Source organism: Perna viridis, chromosome 1 (genome assembly GCF_037379345.1).
Source record: "Perna viridis isolate PV_CMFRI_1.1 ecotype Kerala chromosome 1, ASM3737934v1, whole genome shotgun sequence".
NCBI lineage: Eukaryota > Metazoa > Mollusca > Bivalvia > Mytilida > Mytilidae > Perna > Perna viridis.
In genome coordinates this window covers 20,053,411-20,077,904 of record NC_142445.1, presented here as the reverse complement: position 1 = coordinate 20,077,904, position 24,494 = coordinate 20,053,411, and the positions used below count along the sequence as shown (strand labels likewise).

General features: G+C 31.6%; 1 protein-coding gene across 4 annotated transcripts; it reads right to left on the bottom strand.

Annotated features, from left to right (window-relative positions):
* Positions 1-6,832: 6,832 nt before the first annotated feature.
* LOC148627677 (protein mono-ADP-ribosyltransferase PARP3-like) lies at positions 6,833-23,289 on the bottom strand. Of its 4 annotated transcripts, none has more exons than XM_088576993.1 (12): positions 23,142-23,289; positions 21,632-21,823; positions 20,822-20,947; positions 17,681-17,860; positions 16,171-16,294; positions 15,567-15,790; positions 14,062-14,121; positions 13,092-13,190; positions 12,702-12,788; positions 11,721-11,898; positions 10,056-10,199; positions 6,833-9,773 (listed from the first exon to the last, which is right to left on the bottom strand). In XM_088576993.1, exons 2-12 carry the CDS (start codon positions 21,806-21,808, stop codon positions 9,601-9,603), a joined length of 1,572 nt encoding a protein of 523 aa, XP_088433119.1. In that variant the 5' UTR covers positions 21,809-21,823; positions 23,142-23,289; the 3' UTR covers positions 6,833-9,600. The 4 variants fall into 4 exon arrangements, with proteins under 4 accessions (XP_088433119.1, XP_088433129.1, XP_088433125.1 ...); XM_088577003.1 differs by lacking the exon at positions 23,142-23,289 and adding an exon at positions 22,970-23,048; XM_088576999.1 differs by lacking the exon at positions 23,142-23,289 and adding an exon at positions 22,911-22,929.
* Between the last annotated feature and the right edge of the window lie 1,205 nt (positions 23,290-24,494).

Genomic DNA, 24,494 nt, shown 5'->3' with positions numbered 1-24,494 from the left:
TATACTATTGTGCAGGAGTATACGTAATACTGAATTATCACACCCCAGTATGAGCCAGTCAAAATAAGAATGACTAAATAAAGGATTTAAATTGTCTCTTGCCTAATTGTATATCACAAGTGTCCAGCTATCTACATATGTGAGCAATCGCAATAATTATATGATTAAATCGCACTGTGTTCACTTAACGTCGAATAAACGTACCTTGATCAGTTTAATTTATTTCATAATTTTATGTGGATATCAATAGGACTCTCCAAAACAATGGCTTCAGAATAAGCTTTACCATCAAAATATTTCCCAAAAGTATCAGTCTTGTATTTCTAGAACACCAAAAAAATCACGAAGCCATTCAATACTATTCTATTTTCAATGTAAAGTACTAATGAATCCAACTTGCATGTGTGACAGAATATCCTGTCAAAGGGAGGTAACAACATTGTAGTTACAGACTACAAAAGAGAATAAAAATAACACTGGAGTTTTTGATAGTACACAGCTTTGGTGCTTTTATGTTCTATTACTGAAATAGCATTGGCTGATTTTATCCTACAGAGGTATGATTTTCTTATAGTGAAAAGTTCTGTGTATGTTTGTTAATTTGATTCTTTTTTTTTCACTTTCTCTTTTGTTTGTTTCTTACGGATATTCCCCACCACGCGGTAGGGGACATATAAATACAAGTGTCCATGCGTACATGCGTCCGTGACACTTTACATTGTGGACTTAACTCATCGAAAACCGCTGAACTGATTGTTATTCACCATATCCAGTTGACCAAGTTGCTCCACCATTTTTCATTTTTTTATTTGAAAAATTTTACAAGAGTTTTGTACTTCAACATTTTGCGGCGACGGGGAATATATTGTTCGTTTCACTTTTTTGTTCTATTATTTTGGAATAGAAAGACTAGTATAAAATTTAATCCCGTCTTGTACACGACATATTCATTATGAATATTACCCTCGCTAAAAGTTAAAGCTAAGTGGTTTATAAAAAGAGTAAACTGGCCCAAATCAGGCTATGGATTATAACCTATTCTAAATTTATAATTTAATTTCTTGTGTGGAAGAGATCAAATATTAAGAGTTGGTTCGCAAATAAAGTGTTATTTTGTTTGGGATTACTTGAATCGCGGAGAGCGAACCAATCGACGTTTGTGACTTAATAGTGCTAAACCAGATTATACAAAATTACATGATTTGCTCAAAGATAGCCAAACAACCAGAAAACTTTTTAAACATCAAATTAAATTGTAGCAAAGTAAAACGATATTTTATCATTAACACTTATATAAAAAGGTGAAATCCGTGGCAAAAATATGAATGTTGACACAAAAAGAACGATGACAAAAAAAAATCAAAATACACACAGAAACGAATAGCACACGACTCTTTCGATAACCCACGGGTTAAATGGTGCTCCGGCAGTATGAACAGTTACTGCTTCTTTTACGAGTTATACAATTTTAAGGTATAAAATTTAACACTTATAATAAAATGTTGGAGTCAACGTGAGACAGAAACGATAAAGGATAGTTTACGATAACAAACTGTAATTTTTGTGATTAGTAAGTTCAATATTGTTGTTTAAAGATAGAAAATCCAAAATATCTCAATTCACGGCAGTTGTGTATTTTGAATTGAAATTTGTTATACCTTGCAATAATTGCCAGTTGGCAAACAGGTCAATCTTCTCTCTACAGATAATACAAAAGTAAAAAAAATGTGGTCTCAAAATTCTGCAAAAGGGAAGGGTCACCTGCGGTGTATGTGGTCCATGGACTACTGCTTTAAAAGTAGGGGTCTTAAGTAATGATGGTGTTCGTCCGTCTGTCTGCTCGTTCGTTCATTCGTTGGTCCATCGAATAATATTTTGAAAAATGTAAAATAGTTCGACTTCAGATAGCAATGTTAGAAATAATTCAATTGATAGTTGTCTTGATGATGGTTGTTTCCCGTCACTCTTTCATCATGATCAAAATGCTTCACTCTGTGATGATGATTAGTAAAAGCTCTTTTTAAACACGCGTCAACAAACGCGACTTGTTAATATTAAACCAATTAGTTTGCGTCCACATCAAGACAGTTCAATGTTATAAAGAATGAACTTACTTCCTAAAAGCTTTTAAACGTGACCAATGTTTATATGTCCTTTTTACGCTAGCCTATCAATGTCATGCTGCGTGTGCCATTCTCCACCAATATCTGTTTATCTTATCTTCAGTATGGTAATTGTTTTTGGTGTTTTACTCAGTTTTTAAACACCTTTTTTAGCATTTATATATTTGGAAATATTAGTATTGTTGACTGTAGAGCAATGTAATTACCTATATTATTGGCAGCATGTGTAATTGGTACAATTTCCTTTCTAAGTGTGGTATGTTCATTAATATATTTAATATCAAAAGAAAACAAGCACTATCTTTATAAAAAGGTAGCCGACGCAGTAAAATTTTGTTCTTTTCTACATTGACACATGACACATAATTTTCTATACCTTTTTTCGAACGCCACTAAGTTATCAGTATTCGGCCAATCGGGAAACAGAATTGCAATCAGGTGACTTGTGTTTCCATAGAAGAGCGTCTTTAAGGTCAAAGGGTAAAAAGCGAAACTATACCGACTGCGTCAGAAAAAAATGAATTTAAAAACCTTTTCACGTGATACTTCTGATAGTAAGAATTAAAATGCAATAATGCAATAGTTTTTTCTGTTGCCCTTTGTATAAATATTCTTTAAATACACATCTGTTATTCTCCTTTTTGCATTATCACTATTTCCTAGGATGATTGGGTGAACATTTCTCCTGTTCTTTGTTCAGTTCCAAATATCTCAACATTTAAATGTCTTTTAACAGAAACCAAAATGTACTAACGCTACGATTAGAACTATAATCAAAATTCAATAGTAAACAATCGTTTGCACCGATAAACAGGGAAAATTATTTCATATAATGTTCACTCGAATTTCACACGATTTTCACCTGAATTAAGTAAATAAACTTTGTGACAGATCACATGAAATTCGGGTTAATCGAACCTTCACGTGAAATTCACGCGATTTTTCACATGAAGTTTATGTTAACTGAATTTCACAAGAAACGCACGTGAATTTCATGTGAAGCTCGATACACCTGAATTTCACGTGAAGGATTTTTGCCCGTGTAGAGTAGACATTCTTTTTAGACGGGTTTCTTCGACTGTTATCTAGTTGGCATTGTGGAGATTAGATACAAAGTTAGTTGAAACAGTGATGCCCTTTTCATCAAGCATATCAAGTAATTATAAACTGGACGATAAAACATCATCTTTAACCAAAAAGGACAGAATAAAAAAATATGTTTATATGGTTAAAAAACGATTGTATTTATATTTGAGAAAAAATAAACATTTTTAAAAACCTTCTTCTATATTTACTTATAGTTTTGGGGTTTTTTCTTTGTTTTTGTACTTTTTTGTTTTTTGTTTTTCGCTTTAGATTATTAATATTTTTCTCGAAATATGAAGAGATTCTGTATTTTCGTACATTTGAGCTGTTAACGTAATTAGAGGTACAATAAAATGCAGTTTATTCGTGAAAATAAAATCCCGAACCAAACGCGTTTTTTCTTTTTTTGTTTTTTTGTTTGTTTGTTTTTTTTTTTTTTTTGGCGAATCCACAACATTTCAGTGATTCTTTAACTTGCAAAACATACGACAATTTTCATAATTTGTTTGGTATTTCACTTGCTTCTATATCGTAAGAATAAAAATTGCTATTCAGAGTTTTCCTACTCATCATAAAGTCATTTTGGCTTACTGTTTAATCAAACGGTACAGTCAGGAAATTAAACTTGTCTTTGGCATTGGCAAAATGGTGTTTTACTGAAAAGGATTTCGTGAGAAATGGAAGAAACTTATCTCAAAACAGATACATGTATTACTTAGTCAAACACAGTTCTCAAGTCCAAAAGAATTGTAAATGTTTATGAATGTTATTTTCTCAAGAATGTTTGCAGGAGTATTGTGTATTTATGAAGAGGTTGTTAAGTCCACATTCTGTCACCTTTTATAATAGTATATACATTCAGTATTTCTCTCTTTTTTTTAAAACCGATTAAAAGTAATAAAAGAGGTAGATTTGTTTCGTTTTTTGGGGGTTAACGTCCGAGCAGCAATATTTCAGCTATATTCAGACGATGAACATGAAATTGGTGATAAAATGAACATGAAATGATGATGAAATGAAAAATGGATAGGACACAAGGACAATGGGGTCGACAAATTTTGATTGCCACTGGAAATAGGGAGAGGTGGGTAGGGTCGGGCAATTTAGCCTCCTGTGGCGGAGCCCTATGGTTCCTACTCCGGGAGAATACCACAGTAGGGTTCTTTAACGTGCGAGGAACGTGGCATCTTTCCCAACACGGTGCACAACTATGGTTTGCGGTCAGGTTTTCCGTATTATAACCTGATAACCCCAGCATGTAACACGCCAGGGGTACCCCATTCCACCACCTGGGGCACACATCTCAGTTGCTCTGTGGGCAGAGAGCCCTAGCCCCCGGCCTGGGTTTTGAGCACTATTTAGTCGCCTTTTACGACAAGCTTAGCGCTGCTGCAGGCCTATTCTTTTAACACCCGGACTTGCACGGGGCTTAAACGAGGTAGGAAAAGTGTAGAGAAAATAACTGGTTACATAGTTTTCTGTATTGGAAATAAAATTGAAGGAAACATTTGTCGGTAGAATTCAACTTAACTGATTTAACTCAATTTATTATTGTTGTAAAACGTAATATACAAGTCTTAATGATATATTGACTTTCTAAAAGGTTGGATGTTGTTTCGATGTTCGAAAGGTGACACAATTTTGAACTTGACGCCTTATTAGCAAGTCTGTGGAACTTGCGAACATACATAGATTTTTCAGAACATTTTTAAAACCAAAGGTTTATCGTTGGATAAACTCAAAATTCAAAATCAACAGGAATAAAAAAATAACATCTAGTTAATGTATTCCTATGTATTTGTTAAAAAAAGTTAATTGTTCGTTCAAATATGATTACATTTCTATAATAGGACCTCGATCACAAGTTTAGATATGATCATAAATATTTCCTATCTAAACTAGGGATACATATGGGACCTGAGTTTTTGTTAGTTTTACTTTTAGTGATTACAATAATCACCAAATCAAATAAATAAATTAAAAAAAAAAAACAACAACAACAACAACAACAACAACAATAATAATAATAATAATAATAATAATAATAAGAAAGACAAAAAGTGGTGACTTCTTCCTCATTAAAATAGTTATTTGATACATATACTACAAATTAGGCACTTTTTCAATCGTGAAGTACCGAAAATTGAAATGGCGTGAGAAAGTGATGACGGAACATGTTCCCATAGTTTTATCAGATGGATGAAAGAGACTTGGGCATGACCTCGGCCATAAGTGCGTAGATGAAGTTTGGTTGGAAGGTAATTTAATTAAAAATTATGTGAAAAAAGACATGACCTCTAACCAGCAGGTTAGATTACTTGCAAGACTATTTGTTTCGCTGCGGTTACAAAAACAGTTTTTTTCCCTACTTACGCGAATATGTCCATGCAATGACTTTTACTGCTTATATGTTATCATTTTTTATTAAATGAGTCTAAATAGCCTTTGTGTTAACATTTCCTATAAAATTATTGTTATATTCGCATGATATAGAACCTGAGATTTAAATCACTTATATTATATATTGATAAAAATTGAAAGTCATATGATTATTTTTTTTTTTAATTTTCTATGAGCATAACTTTTCATGTTTGAGTTTACTATATGTTGTCTTACCATTGAAATATTTTCTTTTTTGCTTTTAGCTGTTTTTTTATATATGTATTTATATTCTGATCTCTATTAAGACTTCTCAATTGTCGTTTTTGTTTGACTTCTTAGGCATTTAATGAGGTACGTGGGATAGACAAATGTGTTTACTTGTGCATGCTTGCATTGACATCATTTGATTAATATCGATAACGTATGGCTTTATTTTGATAGTAAAAGGCATTTTTTAAAGTTTTCTTTGCACTTTTAAAACATTTCAAAAAATTATTCATACAAAATTGATGGTATATACTTTGTTAATTATTTTCACTATGCTTAAAATATGTTTCAAATGTTGTTTTTTTTCCGGCTAGCAACTAATTTTTGGTATATATATATATATGTGTGTGTGTGTGTGTGTGTGTGTGTGTTTCCATGAAATGTAATCTTTTTGTATGCATGGGCAGTATCCACCTCTGTTTGATACCACATGGTTACAGAACTAGTGGCTGGGAGCAGACACTTTTCATCCACTTGAGAGAAAAGTATCGAATCTGGGGACATCAGGCCAGCCTCAATGACATCATAGTGTAGAATAAAAAATGTAGTCAGGCTTGCTTACATAAGAACAATGTTTAATTAGTTCTAACCGTATTTCCAGTATAGAAAATATAGCCTGGATATCTTCTGCTGCTTTTACCCTTTGACTTTTTATTTAGTTGTTATTTTTGTATGCTATCCAGTTTGCACGTGTTATTGGTTTATGCTGCCTTACTATATAATACAGCCATGTAACATGGAACAGAAATGTCTAAATCTTAGAATGCATTGTTTCAATGTTTTTTTTAATAAATGATGTAGTGGAACTATTACCCATGCAACGAACTTTTAATCTAAAGAAATAATAATGTGGATTCTTAATAAAGAGGAGGATTACATATTTAGTTACAAGATTTATCAACAATTATGGTATACTAAAAACTCTGAAGTTATGAAGACTTGTTTTCAAATAGACAAAAGCAATCACAACAAAGATAGATTTATCATTTATTCATAATAAAATAAAGTGCACAACTAATCATAATGTTATGTAATCTCTACATACTGGTAACAGATTGACATTAACAACAGATAAAAGCCTTGTATATACAAACAAACATTTAAACAAACCTCGTCAAATGTGCAACAAACAAATACCTTATTTGCGATTTGTTCTTCACTTCCATTTCTGCCCGAACTAATCATATGTTATCATATTTTCATTTAAAAATATCAGATGAAATTACTTTTTTTGAAATTATTACTAGCACTGTTCCCTGGTTTCAAAATCTAAATCTTTATCTAAATCTTTAACAACTGAAGAAAACACATTTATTCCACAGTCTTCATGTAAAACCTGATGATCTTCAAACACACGAAGAATCTTTAACAAAATGCACACACACATGCTGATCTTAATTCTAAGTACCAGGGATGTCCAGTTACATTACATTCCATTGTGAAAACTATGTGATAGGTAGATGATACAGATGAGTGTTGCTGCCTAATATTTGTTAAACATATTCTAATGTCAAAGTTAAATTTTATATTCCTTTAAATTCTGTATACACAGGAAAAATTACAACAAATGTTTTTAATTTTTTTTTAAAACCTGAAAAAAAAACATGTTTCTCATCTGTCTTTCATATGTTAAGGACCGATGTGAAAAACATATGTTAAGGACCGATGTGAAAAACATATGTAAAACACATGCTTAGGGCTAACAAATTAATTCATGGAAAACAAGTAAATAAAAATCATACAGTAACAATACGTCTTCCATCGGACTTAATATATGAAAAACACATGGTGAGCATATTATTTAGGAAATCATTTGTTTTTATATAAATTTATAGGCACAAAAACATTAATTTCCATATAGGTCCTTAATATATGCTTCCATATGTTTTAAAACATAGAAAACATGTTTTCCGTAGGTTATTTAAGTACTACATTAAGTCTAACATTACATTTTTGGTATCAACTTTCTAAAATCAAATAGTTATAATAGAAACCTACATATCAAGATTGGATTATAACAACATACATGAAGCACACAACATGAAAAATATAATAATGTTAGTTTGTATGTTGATAATCCTTTGAGTGGGGTTAAGGGTACATAATATTATATGATCACAGCCCAGGATGAGTCAGTCATTTCAAAATTACAACACACATGTAACACATAAGATGAGAAAGATAATACTGATGTTAGTTTCTATGGTGATGACCCAGTAAGAAGAGGTTAAGGGTACATAATATTATATGATCACAGCCCAGGATGAGCCAGTCATCTTATAAATATAAGAATGACTGAATAATGGGTGTTAAATTGTCAAATGCTGATATTGTTATCCATGGCACTTTATTGTGAATACCTTTATTTATTCTTCATATATCTTTGCTTTCATTATCTTTAATTTTCATGAATAGAAATAATCATTTTGGTTTTTAACTTTTCTTTCATTTTTTCATTGTTTCTTTTCAACATTTTTGTATAATAATTGAATTTTAGATATTAAAGCAATTGTACCCATTACTTGTTTGGTGCTAGCATAGGATAAGATAAACTGGTACTACAAGTACCAATTCTCTTCAGGTACCAGTACTATAGAACCATGGATACAAGCAAAACCAGTATAGTAACAGTATATCACAGATGTACAGCTATCTACTTAAGGGTATACAGTGGATGTACGATTATATCATTATAGCAGGTACCTTTAAATGCAGTGAAGAATGGTTAAACCTATTTTTTGAATAATCAGTGATGATTTGTCCAATGGAACAGGGGTGAAATTTTGCCAAAACTGACAAGAGAGTGAAGTTGACATGCCCTCAAGATGTATTGAACATAAAAAAAAACTTTCAAAAGTAGGTGGCACAGCGGGCAAGCTTTGTTTGACTCATTGACTGGACATGAAATCTGCTTACTGTAAGCTGGTGGGATAATGCTTATTTTGACCAATGTGGATGTTTAAGAAACAGGAATTTCAAAATTTTCAAAAAAAAAAAACAATTTAGCAACAGGTTTTACTATCTGTTTCTTTCACATGAACTTAAAAAGTATATCTCTTATAAAGAGAAAACAGAAATCTTTAAATCTTTCATTAATGATTCAGTTTCAATAAAAAATTGATTTTATTCAACTTACATGTGCAGTAGCAAAGCGAGTACAAACAAAGGGAGATAATCACATCCTAATTCAGAATAAAAAAATATTAACACATAAGCAATAAAAATATAAATGGTTAAAATTTAAATTGGTATCTACTAAGCTATATCAAATGAAATAAATTCTTATCAAGTAATAGTGAAAAGTTAAAAATTGCATTACAAAGAAAACAATAAAATATTAGTGAACACTAGAGATGTTAAATTACTATACAAGATGGGTAAGCAAACAAGTGGTCTTTCACACACTAAAGTCAAATTTGATTTATCATCAAAAGTAGAAATGTACAGGTAAAACCAACAAAAGATGTAAAATACATGACAAAAAAATACTCTCCAAAAACAAATATGTGCAAAATTCATAGTAAAAATGCTTACTTTGTATAAATAAAAAGAAAATGATTTGTAGAAAACAACTATGGATTCCAAAACCATAAACACACAACATATACTAAATAACAGTGGTAAAAAACTCATCATGATTAATGAAAACAACAACAAAAAATAGAATAAAATTTTGCCATTAGAAATCTATTCTTAAAAAAATTAACCAGTCTAAAATAACTATGAAATGAACAGTCAATTCTTACATAACCATTTCACAGATGTATCTCATTCGAACTTGGTTTTCTTGGTAAACCAAATATTCAGACTGACTGAAGCTGCTCTTATTTGAGTACTGATTCTGTGTAACTGGTTTCCCTTGTGGTACTATTACTTTCTTCCCATCTAAAGTTAAACTGGTATCCTTGGAAGGATCTGTTTAAAAGACCAACTTAGTATTATGGCAGTAGTTTAAAATGATCTTATATCATATCAAATTTGAAGGAGAGTGAAATACTTCTGTCGCAGGAATCCTGTGTTAAGTCACCTGTAGTTGGTTTTACAAAAAGTTAAAGGTGTTAAATTCGCTGTAAAATATTATGTCACAATGCTCTTATCTGTTTTTTGGCACAATCAAAATAAATAATCTGAACTGCAAAAAATTTTCAATAGATAAAAATATGCCAAACTCCAATAGTAAAATTGTAATCCTCTTACCTGGTTCAGTCCATCCCTTGGCAATAACACAATCATACCCTGCTGGAGCTTTGGTTAGAGACGAGTCGTCCATGGTGATAAGCTTCTCTTTACCAAGAATGACCTCATTTAAGAACATTATTCCTCTATGACCAGCTGGACGGGCTATTGACGTAAAAAATATAACATATCAAAATTGTTTGCCTTCTACAAATTGTTCCTTTCACATTTCCCATTTACCCATTATACCAGTGTGTTGTTCTTTTCACTTTTCCCATTTACCCATTATACCAGTGTGTTGTTCTTTTCACTTTTCCCATTTACCCATTACACCAGTGTGTTCTTTTCATATTTCTAATTTACCCATTATACTGGTGTGTGGTTCTTTTCACTTTTCCCTTTACCCATTATACCAGTGTGTTTTTCTTACATTTCCAACACTTATGTCAGTGAGACAAAATAAGTTAGGAAATGTTATCGTCTATTTAAACACATATCACTGAACTTTCCTACTGTATTTGAGGCAGGGTTTTGCTGCTGAAAACCCAAAAGACAAACCTGGAAAAATTTGAGATACTTGTGCATCTAGGCATTGTAACTAATTCAGACCTGTTTTTACGAGGTCAACAAACAAAGTGAAATTGGTAACATAGGCAGTAAATATACAGTAAAACAAAAATTAAAATGGTAAAATCCTGCTTTAAAAAGCCACTTTAAAGTGGAAGAAAATCAGATTTGCTAATTGAAGTTTGATTCCAAACAAACAACACATGATATAATTGTGGAGCACAAAAACTGTTATGGACAGAAGGACAGACAGAATGACCAACTGACTGACAGGACAAAAAATTTTAAAGAGACAAGAAAATTTCTATTTTTATCTGAGACTTCCTTATCTCACCCTCAGGTAAAGTACACATGTGCTGTATAAAAAAAATGGCATAATTAAATTAGGAATTAGTGAGCAATCATATCTAACCAAAAAATTTTGATACAAATGTGAATTCTAACAAGCATAACTGGTGCTTGATTATTTAATTTAATTTGTTTAACCAGTGACTGTTTTGAAGTGACCTATTGTTATACTTGGTCTGGCCACATTTCCATGTCACCATCAGATCTAAATAAAATGTACGTCATTTCAATTAAAAAGCTTAGAATAGGAATACAAATTCAAAATGAGAAAAAGAAACAAATACCAGCTTTTTGCATGCAAGATTTTGAAATCTCAGACGCCCTGAAGTAAGATATAATAGCGTTCTAACAAGTCTTTGCTGAATCCTCATTAGAGAAAGATTAAACTTTATCCTTGGGTATTTCCATATCTTGTACTCACACATGTGTTATATTCTAAATATTTCATGTAGAAAAAGGATAGACATATGTAGACATTTTATACATTGCTATTTTTTTCTTATCCATTTAGTATGATATCAAACAACCTGAGAAAATCATTGATAATGCATTTATGATACCAAAAAAAGAAAGAAGGGGATACTTCTAATCTGGCTACTATAGTTTATGCAATTTCAGTAAAAGGTCCCACAGAATGTTTTTGATGGGCTCCTAAACATTCTGCGTATCATTGAGTTATTATATTTATAAGTTTTCTGTTTACTTGAACAAGTGAAAATGGTCTTAGAGAATGTTGAAAAAATTACTTTGTCATAAGCACCATCTACTTACTATATCCTGCAGATTTGCCATTTTCTGAAGCAAAATAGATTCCTCTTCCAACTCTACCTCCACTGTGAGGCATGATTCTCAGACCACTTTTTAATATAGCGGCCACAACAGCAACATTAGTTCCATGCCATAAAAGTTTCCTGTTACCTATTTTGTCGTGTGGTTTCACTCGATCACCCTAAACAATAAAAAAAAAGAAAATGTAAAATTACATATGTTTATACATTTGGCAAGAGTGACATTTATTCTTATTCATTTTTCTACAATGTCCAAGGAAGACAAACCTACACAGCAAATATTTTTCATGTGAAATTCATGTTAATCGAGCTTCACATGAAATTCATGTAAAATTTGCATGAAATTAACATGATTTTCATGTGAAATTCACTAAACACGAATTTCATGAGAACATTTCGTGTGAATTCCATGTGAAGGCTCCATTCACCCGAATTTCACTTCGTTTATTTGCTCATTTCAGGTGAAAATCATGTGAAATAATTTTGCCTGTGTAAAGTTTTGGCCACTGCTTTTTATCAAGTGTTTTTTTTTCTAAGTTGTTTTCTTTTATAATAACATTATTTTTGAAAAAGAAATCACATTAAGTCTTGTCGGTATTGTATGTCAAAATGTAAAATGACAGAAAACTTATCACAGAAATTTAATCACTTGGTGTTCAGAAGTCACAATTTATACCAGTAATCATTGCTAAGAACGGGAGATTCAAAAGTTTTTTTTTTGTCCTATGCTTAAAAGTTTAAATTTTGATGAGAACCATAGAGCCAATTAGACCAGAAAGTACATGTATAACACCTCAATTTGGATAATAATAGCAAATAATCTTTGTGGTCAATTCATTAAGTGACAATCTATACAACTGATGAGAAATTGTCTAAGTCATAATGAGCTGTTAACTTGGAAGCAGATTGTAATTGGTAGGGTCTGTCTTATCTCTATAGGAAAGTGTAAATAAATTTTGGTTACCTCAGAATGTCTATTCATCTTCCATACATGTTTGATTTTGGCACTTCTCCAACCACCACCTGTGTTATTAGTGTATGTATCTAATATCTGTAATAGAAATTTTTATTCAATTTATACAAAAAAACTTGTTACAAGAAATTTCAGGAATTATACAGATATTTTAGATCACCATTTCTGAATAATTTTATGGTATATGGTTGATCATTATATTATAGGACTGTATGAATCGGCATAAAATATACAACCATCGAGATTGTTGACATTCATATCAATTGAATAGGACTGTTCACATGATGAAAGGATCTACCTGCATATTCGTACCACACAAAGTCTAAAGACACATTTAGACAGAAATAAAACACAAGATTGGTTATAATTTTTTTCATTTACCTTATACTCTTTGCTCTTTGGATCTACCAATTCTAGATCACATTTCAGAAGTTCATAATTGACATCCAGTGGATGAGGCTGTTTATCTGATTTCTTCCCCTGTAAGATAATTATCCTGATTGAAAACTCCATTTTCAGATTGCTGCAATAATTGTCTGACTGAAGCAGGGTCTGCTCACCCTTCTGTAGCACCTCAGTTCAACCTGTTTTTTAAAGGGTTCATGCTACTAATCTCTGTGTGTATTTAATTTTTTGTTGCTCTTGTCAATGTCCTTTACAGCTTAAATGTCCATGGACATCTTTTTTTGCTCATTGATTTACCCTCTATGATATATCCCCTATTTTCATTGGTACTTTGGAATTTTAATTTACCCTCCTGTTGCATAAACTCTTAAAAATGCTGTCATATATCATACTGATATTAGTAGGTATCATATGGTTTGACACTGGTTTATTTTTATTCATGGATATTTATTTTCGTGGGTTTGTGGGCAGAGCAGAACCATAAAATTAAAAATCAACAATTATCTTGGTATATGAAAATAAACTCAGATAAAAATTACCAAAAATGTTTAAATCTCGGCATCCTACATGTGTCATGAAGGAAGAAGCCATATCAAGCAGTCGGCATCCTGTCACCCCGATATCGTTTAAATAAATAAGCACTTATTAGCCTTGGGGCTACTTGAAATATGTAATGCCAGTGTAAACCATATATATTATCTCTTTAATGACTTTCAATATTCTCTGATACTTTCATCTCTATATAAAATTCATTGATTTGTGAGAATTAAAGTACAGATTCACCTAAGCATCATGCAGAAGCTGGCAAGTCAATATTTTAGGTCAACATTCCTAGATATTGCTATTTAATAGAAACCTATTGGATACTGGTACTTATTGTACTTTCTGATATTTTTTCCCTTTGCTTGTGATTTGTCTACCAAAAAAAGAACCTAAACAAACTTACTGCTCCCATTTTTTCTTTCTCTTTCTGCATTTCTTGAGCCAACTCAATGTCTCCAAGAACCTAAAAGTAATTTTATCAAAAATTTGTATGTTAAACAATCTGCATGCTACAACATGAATGTAGAAAATTCTGTGCAATCACATGCTTAGAAAATTAAAAACATTTCTAAGACAAAAATCTACATATAGTGTTTATTCAAAGACAACAAACCATCTCACAAGGCTAATTAAAACATTATGTTCCGGCTGAAATCTAGTACCGGGTGACTGAGCTACGTGTCAATAACCAAAATACATGTGGAATGACCGAAAGACACCTTAAATTTTAATTATTCTCTTTTAAATGATATTTTCTACATTATATTATATATTAAATAAAATTCTTTGAATATTTTGTACATAAACAGCATTTTGAAGTGCGAAAGTACAAAAATTTTGCATGATGAACTGAAAGTGGCGGAATGCTACATTGATTTGACAAACTTAAAAGAAGGATAACACACACGTTCTAACACAATTTAATTTGATCACATACAAAATATAATAATCCCTATAAATAATCCCAAAATGTTCATTCTTGGAGTTCTCACACCACACCACAGCAATGAACATTGTGAAGGTGGCCACCTCCCCCTCTGTACTGGAATGTAAATTTCCCCTTTAAAACAGTAACCAAGGGAACTAAGGCTTAAAAGTGTACAAATGTGTATATCATAATTATATTGCGTAAATACTTAAGAAAACAAGATTGGTAATAAGAGAAACAGGCGCAGATCCAAGGACTGGCTTACCGGGTGTAGACCCCCTAAATCAGGTAAGAAAAAAATTTTCACTACCAGTTTCACCCCATAATATTTTTTGCCTTGCTCTGCACAGCATTTAATTCAATTTATGCCCCCCAAACTAAAATCCTGGATCCGCCTCGGAAAAATGTAAGTGAATGATATGATAAATCCTTCTTAATTATGCTCATTTTTAAAACTTTCATTTCTTTCATTAAAAACCATTGTCTTTCTGTTAGGTTCCCCTTTTAATGTCATAGTCATCATGTTGCAGCATGATATCGTGAAGAAGTTCATCATATAACAAAATAATTTTGTAATGTATGGAATCACAGTGTTACATTTTCACATAAAAATTAATTAAAATCACTTTTTTTTTAATAACATACATTATAACTAAAATTTGTAGGTGTCTTTCGGTCATTCCATGTGTATTTTGGTCAATGACATGTATTACGGTCTTTCAAGCAACCGATCTCGTACCAGTAATTAAGAAAGTTACTAAAAGGGGATAATTTGGATCATTACTAAAAGGGGATAATTTGGATCAATGCACCACATCTATCTGTGTCTTAATGACAAATATTATAAACTTTTTAAAAATGTGAAAACGTGTCATAAAACATATTTAACATGAATAATTTTACCGACAAAAATCTAAAACATTTCTATCTCGTTAATCTCTTATAAAAGGTATTTTAACAAAATTCTTGACTCAACATACCAAAAGCATATCCATTTTTTGCTGGAGGTACTCAGCATTATCAATTGTAGGAGGGATTCTTCTACCAAAGTCATGGGGAATGAGGGTATAAAATTTTGATGATAAAGCATTTAATGTATTTTTTGGTTTCTTCTTCTTCAATGCATCTTCCAGCTCCTCTAAACATTCAAAGCCTTTAGCTATCTGTGATTTACTCAGCTTTCCTAATGGCATTTTTTTAACATCTGCAATTATATGCGTAATATTGATTTCTCCTTTAAAAGTGCCATTCTATTCATCTCTTGCTAAATTTTACATCACATGCATATGTAACGAAAAATAAAGTAACATAAATTAGAAAAAAACAATCGGTTGTTTCCTTTCCCTAACTCAATTTCTCTATTATCCTATTGGTCATGTATTTGTTACCTTATGAAAAACAGTTGGTTAATATGTAGCTACACAATGGATTTGACTAAAAGCACAAGAAAGCTTTAGTTATACCTGTTAATATCTGTGTGCAACTTGACATCTATTTACCTCATTCATTACTTTCATTTTACTATACCGGTATTTTAAGAGAAAATTTTCACATTTTTTATCTGCATCATTAACAAACACAAACCAATATCAAAGCTCTTCATTGCATCTTTGAACATGTCATTATCAAAAATGAGTTTCATAAGTGATTGTGTAGGGGCATCAAGTGTGCTTGGAGCTGTTGGTCCACTCGAGGTCGCAACTGGAGCCTACAAAACAGCATATAGAAGTAAAAATGATTACATCTTTAAGCATCACTATTGCTATAACCATGGACTTGTAAAATATATATTGTATCTTGAAACTGGTTATCACCCTTAAATACTTATTGTAATATGATGCCCATCGCCCAATAAATTTATTCACTGTATTATTTAGAATCATGCTTAGAAGGAGTTTCACTCATGAATAATTCAAATCATGAGCTTCTTCATGCTTATAGCCAATTTTGATTGGCCAAGAACGTCGTTGCCAGAGAGTTAATACATGCACAAACTTTGCCAGATCCTTCATACATGCATGAACACCAGTCAACTTGAAAACAATATGACTGCCGTGTAGTGGCAACAAACTTAATGGCATAATATAGCCGTAAGAATAGTTTATTACATGCACATTGATTTTACCAGTCAAGTTTGTTTACAGAGAGTAATTTTCAGCTCAGGGAAAGAAACTTATAACTGAGTCTGACTGAACCCTTGAAAACACCTTGTTATAATTTTCCTTCTTCCTTGTTTTTCCTTAATAATTATATTCTTGTTGAATTGTTTACATCTTGTATTTTTCAGTGTCAACTATCACTTCATCCATGCCGCCTTCACTGTTGTTGTGCAGCCGATTATGTGTAAATATTTGTCCGCACTTCCATATGTGTGCAAAGGAATGTGTGTGTATTGAAGCGTAAAAACACAGGGTAACAATATAACCGACTGAGGCTCTCAGAGGGTAACTTTGATTGTCAGATAGAATTATAACAATTGAACAGCTATATTCGGTCGTTCATGCATATATGAACAGATCTATCCACTCCCAAACATTACATGAACGGCCTTTGGCCTTTGGCCGTTCATTGAGTTTGGGAGCTCCGAGATCCATTCCTATAACAATATGGACAGATAGACCCTATATATAAATACACAGGAAAAATTATATAATGGCAACATATGTTTAGTACTGACATGCAAATATATGTTTTTGTGCATATAAAACAAACGAAAATATATCTTTTCCAAAATATCTTTAAAAAATTAAACTTTTTTCATGCATGATGATAAACATATGTTTTTGAGATTTTTTTTTAATAACATGAAAATTACATGTTGCATGTTGTCCTGTGCATATTCATATATTTTTCATGGTGATCTTAAACATATGAGATATAACAAGCATATGTTTTTAGATGTTTTCCAACACATTAAAACTTGGTGTTGCATGTTTTCCTGAGTACATATATTCATATGTTTTTCATAATGGCCCTACTAAGATGAAATACCTATGCCAGACATATGTTTTTTTAAACAGATGAAAAATATATATTGCATTTTCCCCTGTGTGCTGGTAATATCCTCAAACACTTGCAGTTAGAAATAACCTACATCAACTTCATCTTCTTCTTCCCCTGCCATTTCTATCATTGTATATTTTCCTGGCACTGGTTTGAAGGAATCTCTGTTACTCCAATTATTCTTTGTCTTGTCTTTAAATTTCTTCTCAAATTCTTTTATGGCAGCATTAACATCAGAATAAGCAGTATTTTTGTTCATACCAGATTCACCCTGAAAATTTTTAAAATGTTTAAATTTTAGAAACTTTAATCTGTAATATGAATTCATGATATTTCTTTGAATTTTATTTAAAAAAAAGAGAGCATGGAAGAAAGGTGATACCGGTATATCATGCAATGAATTAAAGGATATCCAGTACAAGTAAAATTAATTTACCCCACTCTCTGTATGCTATATTAGTATATTGTTTAAAAATACAGCCCATATATGTTAAAGGTTAAGAGATGCCGACCATTTTCCTTGTTCTGCACCAAGTACACATACAGACTGTATTTTTCAACAAACCACAATTTTTTTAGTGAAAACAAAATTAACTAGTTTTTTTTTTTATATAAGTAGAACTTTTTTTAAATAATTGATCTCCATTGTGCTAAGCTATTTTGGCATAGGATTACCATACAGTTTAATACACTAAGAGAATATCACTTGGTGAAAATATATTACCGTTTAGGCATGCAGTATTTCCCAACATCTATAAATTGTTAATGAGTTTTGATAAGATCATAAATTGAAATAAAATAAAATAAAATTGGCTTTTTTGGATTTCAAAGTTGAATCCTACATGTATCACATGATTAAAACAGGTAAAATAGATATCTAAAGCACAAAAAATGATTTCATGTTTCACATGGTGTTACAACAAATGAATCCTTACTATAAAGTAATCTTGAAAAATTAACACCATGTCTTAAGGAGGTAGACTTAGAGTAAGGGACACAACTCTTAGAAATCACTGGAATGTATGTATTTATTATTTTACATCAATCTCATGTCAGCATCAAAGTGACTTGGACTGATTTCATTCTGTTTCAGAGAAAAGCTTGAAAGGTTTTGGTGAAATTGACTATGATACAAACATATCACTGATTTCCAGAGTTATGTCCTTAACCTTAGGTGTACCTCCTTAAATGTATACAAAATACATAGTTGTTTCATTTTAATCTCTTAACATGTTTTATAAGAATGAAATATTGTACAACCTATGTCTAAAATATGTTATTAAGACATTTTAACATGATTTGTAGAAAATATCATTTAAAAATAAATACTAAAAGATGTATTTGATGATTAGATAAATTTCTTTCAGTAACATTTCACTCCCAGTTTGTTTGTTCATATTATATAATCTCTTTTCTCTTAGGAAAATCTTTTTTTTCTTGGCCAAATCTTATATATTGATGCATAATAGGCACCCCCATGCTCTGGAAATAATTTTTATGTAAAAATATGTGCATTAGACACACCAAAATGTGGAACACCACATCTGTATTCAATACCTCATACTATTTTGAAAGATTTGACATAAAAATAACATTTATTAAAAAAAGTAACAAGGAAGGTGATTGGTGGGAAAATAATCTATGGAAATGCAATGCCATTCTTCAAAAACAAAAATGACCACGAGACCTCCTCAGCAGAATAGAAAACCTGAGCAGAGAGCTTCCCAATGGGAAAAATTCCAAGAATACTGAGATTTGAGACAGCCATGTCAACCCTGAAAATCATCCACATGTGCAGATATGTTGGCCAATTCTCTGCCTGATGGTAGGTCGACAGCACCTTTAACTAGTCTGCTGGCAGAAATTCCTTCTGTGGTTAGGCTGAAAGAAGAACTAATGCTAATTTTTCTCCAACAACTGCGCAGATCTCAATGCTGCCACTATTTGTGAAGTCATTTATCAGCCTACAGACATCAAAGTGCTCCTGATCATCCTGTTTCCAAATGGAACACCACTGGTGAAAATGCTCCTTTACATTCTGGCCAATCTGCAGCACTAGTTCCAATGAAAGTAGCAGAATTCAACCATATACTGGCTAAGGCCAAGCAAATACAGGTACAGTTAATTCTAAGATACATGTATATGTAGAAAGCCACACTAACCAAAATACAAAAATAAATGTAATTTCTGGACTGTTTCTGAACTTTCACTAATTTGGATCTTGATTTGAACTCCTTTGAAAAATCAAAAGGATTTGGGTATTTAAATAAATGTGCATATCGGCGGTCTTGATCCTCAATCTGTCTATATGGAATTTCATTTTTGCTTTCACTGTCACCAGTGTTGGTAAATGTTAAAATTATCAACTTGTTTTTTCTTCATGTCAGATCCTGTTATTAAATTAAATTAACTGTTTTTCTCCATCTAGAGAATTGTTCATAATTATTCTTATTATTGTTGAAACTTACATTAAGGCTCACTTACCCTGAAATGAAGTTTTTTTTTTTAAACTTTACTACTACTTCTGTTCATTCAAGGTTATATTTAAACAAAAAAATCTATTAATAAAAAATATTAGGCACAATATACCTCAAAACTCTATTCAGCTGATATTTATATGCATATTAAAGGAGTGTAACTAATATCTGAATATATTTTCCTGTATAAAGAACTTTGTTCATAAGGAGTGTAACTAATATCTGAATATATTTTCCTGTATAAGGAAATTTGGTTCACGGTTTATGTTATGCGTAAATCAAACCAAAGTTTTTTATACATATTAATACATACAGATATTAGTTACATTTATTATAATTTAATATTTTGGCTAAAATTATGATAAATTCATGTTAATTTGTTCCAATACACACACCTTTTTTCAGATAGGATTATTTCATTGGTAAAAGAAGCCTGATTAAAAGGGATGTTGTTTAAATTTCATGACCTTGTTTATCGGTATTGATCAGGTGTTAGAAAAATTTTGTATTCAAGATAAAATAAAAACGACAGCACCCTTTTTTACTGTAAAAATGGTCATATTAAATCATACTGACATAAAATAAAATCCATCATGAATTTTGACCCTTTATACTACATATATACATTAAGGCAATAAAGCATACAAAGCATATTTTCACAATATGTCCTTTTAAGTTCTTGTGCATTTTTTCACTATCAAACCACGCAGTCACCTCCTAAAATTAGTCACCATATGCTTTTACTGAACACTCACCACACGTCCCCATCTGTTCCAGGTATAGTATGTAGCTCCATACTTCAGAACTTGTATAACATAGTATTTATTATTGTTATGGCCTATATTGGTCTGGTTTAACATGCAATCGTAGTCTTCATAAACCTAGAAAATAAAAAAAAATATTCTATGTTACTCCTATCAATTATTTATCAATGACCAGTACATTGTGATCAAATAATACATATGATAAACCTTGAAACTTGGATGGGAGGATTTTGAAATCAACATACTTGCTGCATCAATTGGTTGTGACCGGTGTTGTGATAGATACATTCAACTTTATTAATCATCTTGGTCAGAATTTATAATCAACCTTATCATTATTGACCCTTCACATGTCAAAAGGTAGTATTAAAACAGTTAATTTGAAAACAGCCTTTCAGTAATCTAATTTACCTGGATTGTGTAATGTAAAATTGGAAAACTGGATATCAAATATTTCACATTTTAATTCATATTTTTAAAACGGAAATCAAATCTGAACCATCAGGTATAAGTCCACAGTATTCATGTTAAACTTTTCATTAATTTAAAAAAAAATTCTGAAGAATAACTTAAGACATTTTTCACGACCTCAACCCAGGGGATTTAGTATTACTGATGATAGTAATACTATATAATCCCACACCAAACAAAAAATTTACTCAACTGGGCTAAACTTGAGACAGGAACCGTTTGCTAGAAATCCATCATGTGAAAACATGGATTCTCTAAATTTGTGTTTTAAGAACTATGACTGATACCTTTTTCTAACTTAATTATTATTAGTACACAACTATAACTTACTTCAGCTGAACTGGCCATTGGAAATCTGTCATCTGGTTTGTGTTTCTTTTTCTTCCCAGCATCTGCAGCTTTTAGAGATGCTATGTGATCAGATACTGTAGGAGCTGCTTCTGTGTCAGTCTTAGCCTTCTTACCCCCCGCTGCGGCCTTTCCTCCAGCTTTCCTTTTTGGTGGCATGTTTAACTAAACAATCTGCAGTCATAAAATTAAAAGAATGTCAATGTTAAAAGACACCTCACAAACAAGTTCACTCTTGTAAACACCAATTTGTTAGTTAGACTTTTACTTCTTGGACTTACCCTGCCAACTTGAATAAACCTTTTTTCATCCATTTAATTCAACTATATCCGGCTAAATATTAGTTTAGCCTGAACTGGATGCAACCAATACATTTTGTGTTAAGGGTACATATTGAGTATAAGCCTATCCAGCTCCTCAACTTTATTTGGTATAAATTTACACATATAAATTTTCAGTTTTTTGCTTAGATTGCTTAATTAACTTACAGTACTTTGTATTAGTATTGTTTTAAATACTGTGGAAGTACTGAAATTTGTGACTACCAATTTTTTGTAGATAAGGGAAGATACACAAGTTTGTGGAGTAATGAATTTGTGGTTTTGAGCTGTTCAGTATTCACATCAATGGGAATCTCCTTATCGATGGGAACCAATTTTTGTGGTCTGACTCACTCACAAAAACCACAAAAATTGGTACCCCACGAACAATAGAAGAGTAGACTTTTTTATTCAGATTTGCAAGTGAAGTTATCAATATCAGGGACAGATAGTCAGCAACATCCTACATGTCTGAATGCATGAATGATTAAGAATTGTTCTGCCAGAACAAACATGTATGTAATTGGAAGTGATTATATGAACATGATGAACTTATAATACATGCAGGCATTGAGAGGTTATTCTAGATTGTCTCGTATGTTCACATTGGTTGAAAACATGGTAGTGCATCTTTTACAAAGACAATAATTCAACCCCTTATAGATAAAGATTAAAGTCATATTATGGTAAATACATAAATAAATCAAACATTTACATTTACATTGAAAGCTGAATATACTAAAATAAAAAATAAATAATAATTAAATAAACGCAACAAATTCTCATTTTCTGAATACATGAAAGTATACAATTATATGGTAAACTAAAATCATCAATGCATGCCCTGTTTTGCTACACGGTCAATAACAACATACTATCTCCACACACATGTGGTTGCCACGCCCCCATTTTTAACATACACGTATCTAACGTTAACCTACTTTCGTTTTCTGTTTACTCTTATTTGTTTATAAAGTAACGGTCTCTCGGGCTTTAATACCTATGTTAAACTTGTTGCAATCATTATGACATACACCACAATCGCTGAATGTGTGCGATTCCTTGCATTAAATGGCGATGCAGTGCGACATTATTCAGCGTCAGGCAGGTTTTATCATATCATATGCTAATTTGGAAATCAATCGAGACATTATTTATCTTCTACTACTCACCAAGTCACTAAGTAGTCCAAGAAATCATTACGTTAGCACATTTCTGTCGTATTTATACCAAGACGCCGGTTCTTTCAAGATCAACTCCAATCAAGATGGTCCGTTTCAACAGGTCGAAGCTTGCACCCATTCAAAAACCTCTAGACTTACCATTACAATCAAGGTAAAGTTTAATTTATCTCCCCTAAACTAATTTCCCGCGAAACGTCACTCGAATTCTCCCTACAAATATATTTTTTTAAAATTGTCACTTGACTTTTCATTTAGACAATAAGAACAGATATCAGACAAAAAAAAAATTACAAATTTACAGAAAATTATAATACGTACGCACTCTTCCGATTGGTTTTACATGTTCTAGCCCTAACCAAATACATAATGCTGACATTCTCCCAACCATAAGTTCTCGTAAAATAGAAAGCTTCGCCGAGCGTAGCAAGATACGACTGTATTGGTCGAACCCTGAACAGTTGGGGCATGTTTGGGCAAAATATTAGTGTTTGACACACTTAAGCTTAAGGGCGGACACATCAAACAGTTTGGATAATATGTTGCAAAAAATTGGATTCTAATAAATATTTTCAAAACAAAAAATGTGTTTTATGAGGAATCCAATAAATAAAAATATTTTGAAATAGGATCAAAAATAAAAAAAGTTTGATTTTTTGGGTGTTGGTCAACTGTGACACTCTTATAACTTGAAAACAGTCAAAAACATATAAAACTTGGGGATGCATTTGTTTAGCAGAATTAAATAAGGAACACAATTAAAATTGAATAATTAAAACAGAAAAAAAAATCCGAACATCCTAGATGGGTTTTAATAAAACACCTATTTTTTACACTTTTTGGCCCTTTTTCTAAAATGGTAGGGGCCACAAAGTCCAAATTTCTGCAGTGGTTAGTAAAATCATATAAAAATTTCCAAACAATTGGTCAACCAAAACTAAAGTAATATCACAAAGAAACAAAGTGACCCCAGACGACTGCTCCACAACATTATACAACTGTTTGCAGTCATATAAAAAACCTCTTTTTATAAAACATTAAGTGTTTTTCAGTTCAACCTTTCAAATAAATGAAAAAAAAGGTCTTTGCCTTAAATAGGTTGGACAAGATTCAGTTTTTGATTACAGACCGACAGAGTCCCATAATTAATATATAATATCAAAGTGGAACACAGGTATATAAAGAATAAACTTAAGTGCCATAATTTTGGATTTGTGCTTGTATAACAGCCCCATCAGAATGGCAAAAACCAAAAATATTGAGACTTTACTTATATAAAGAGATAGAGGTGGCTTTGTCATGTTCTTTGCAGATGACCAGAAGACATGATCAAGGTGAGCCTAA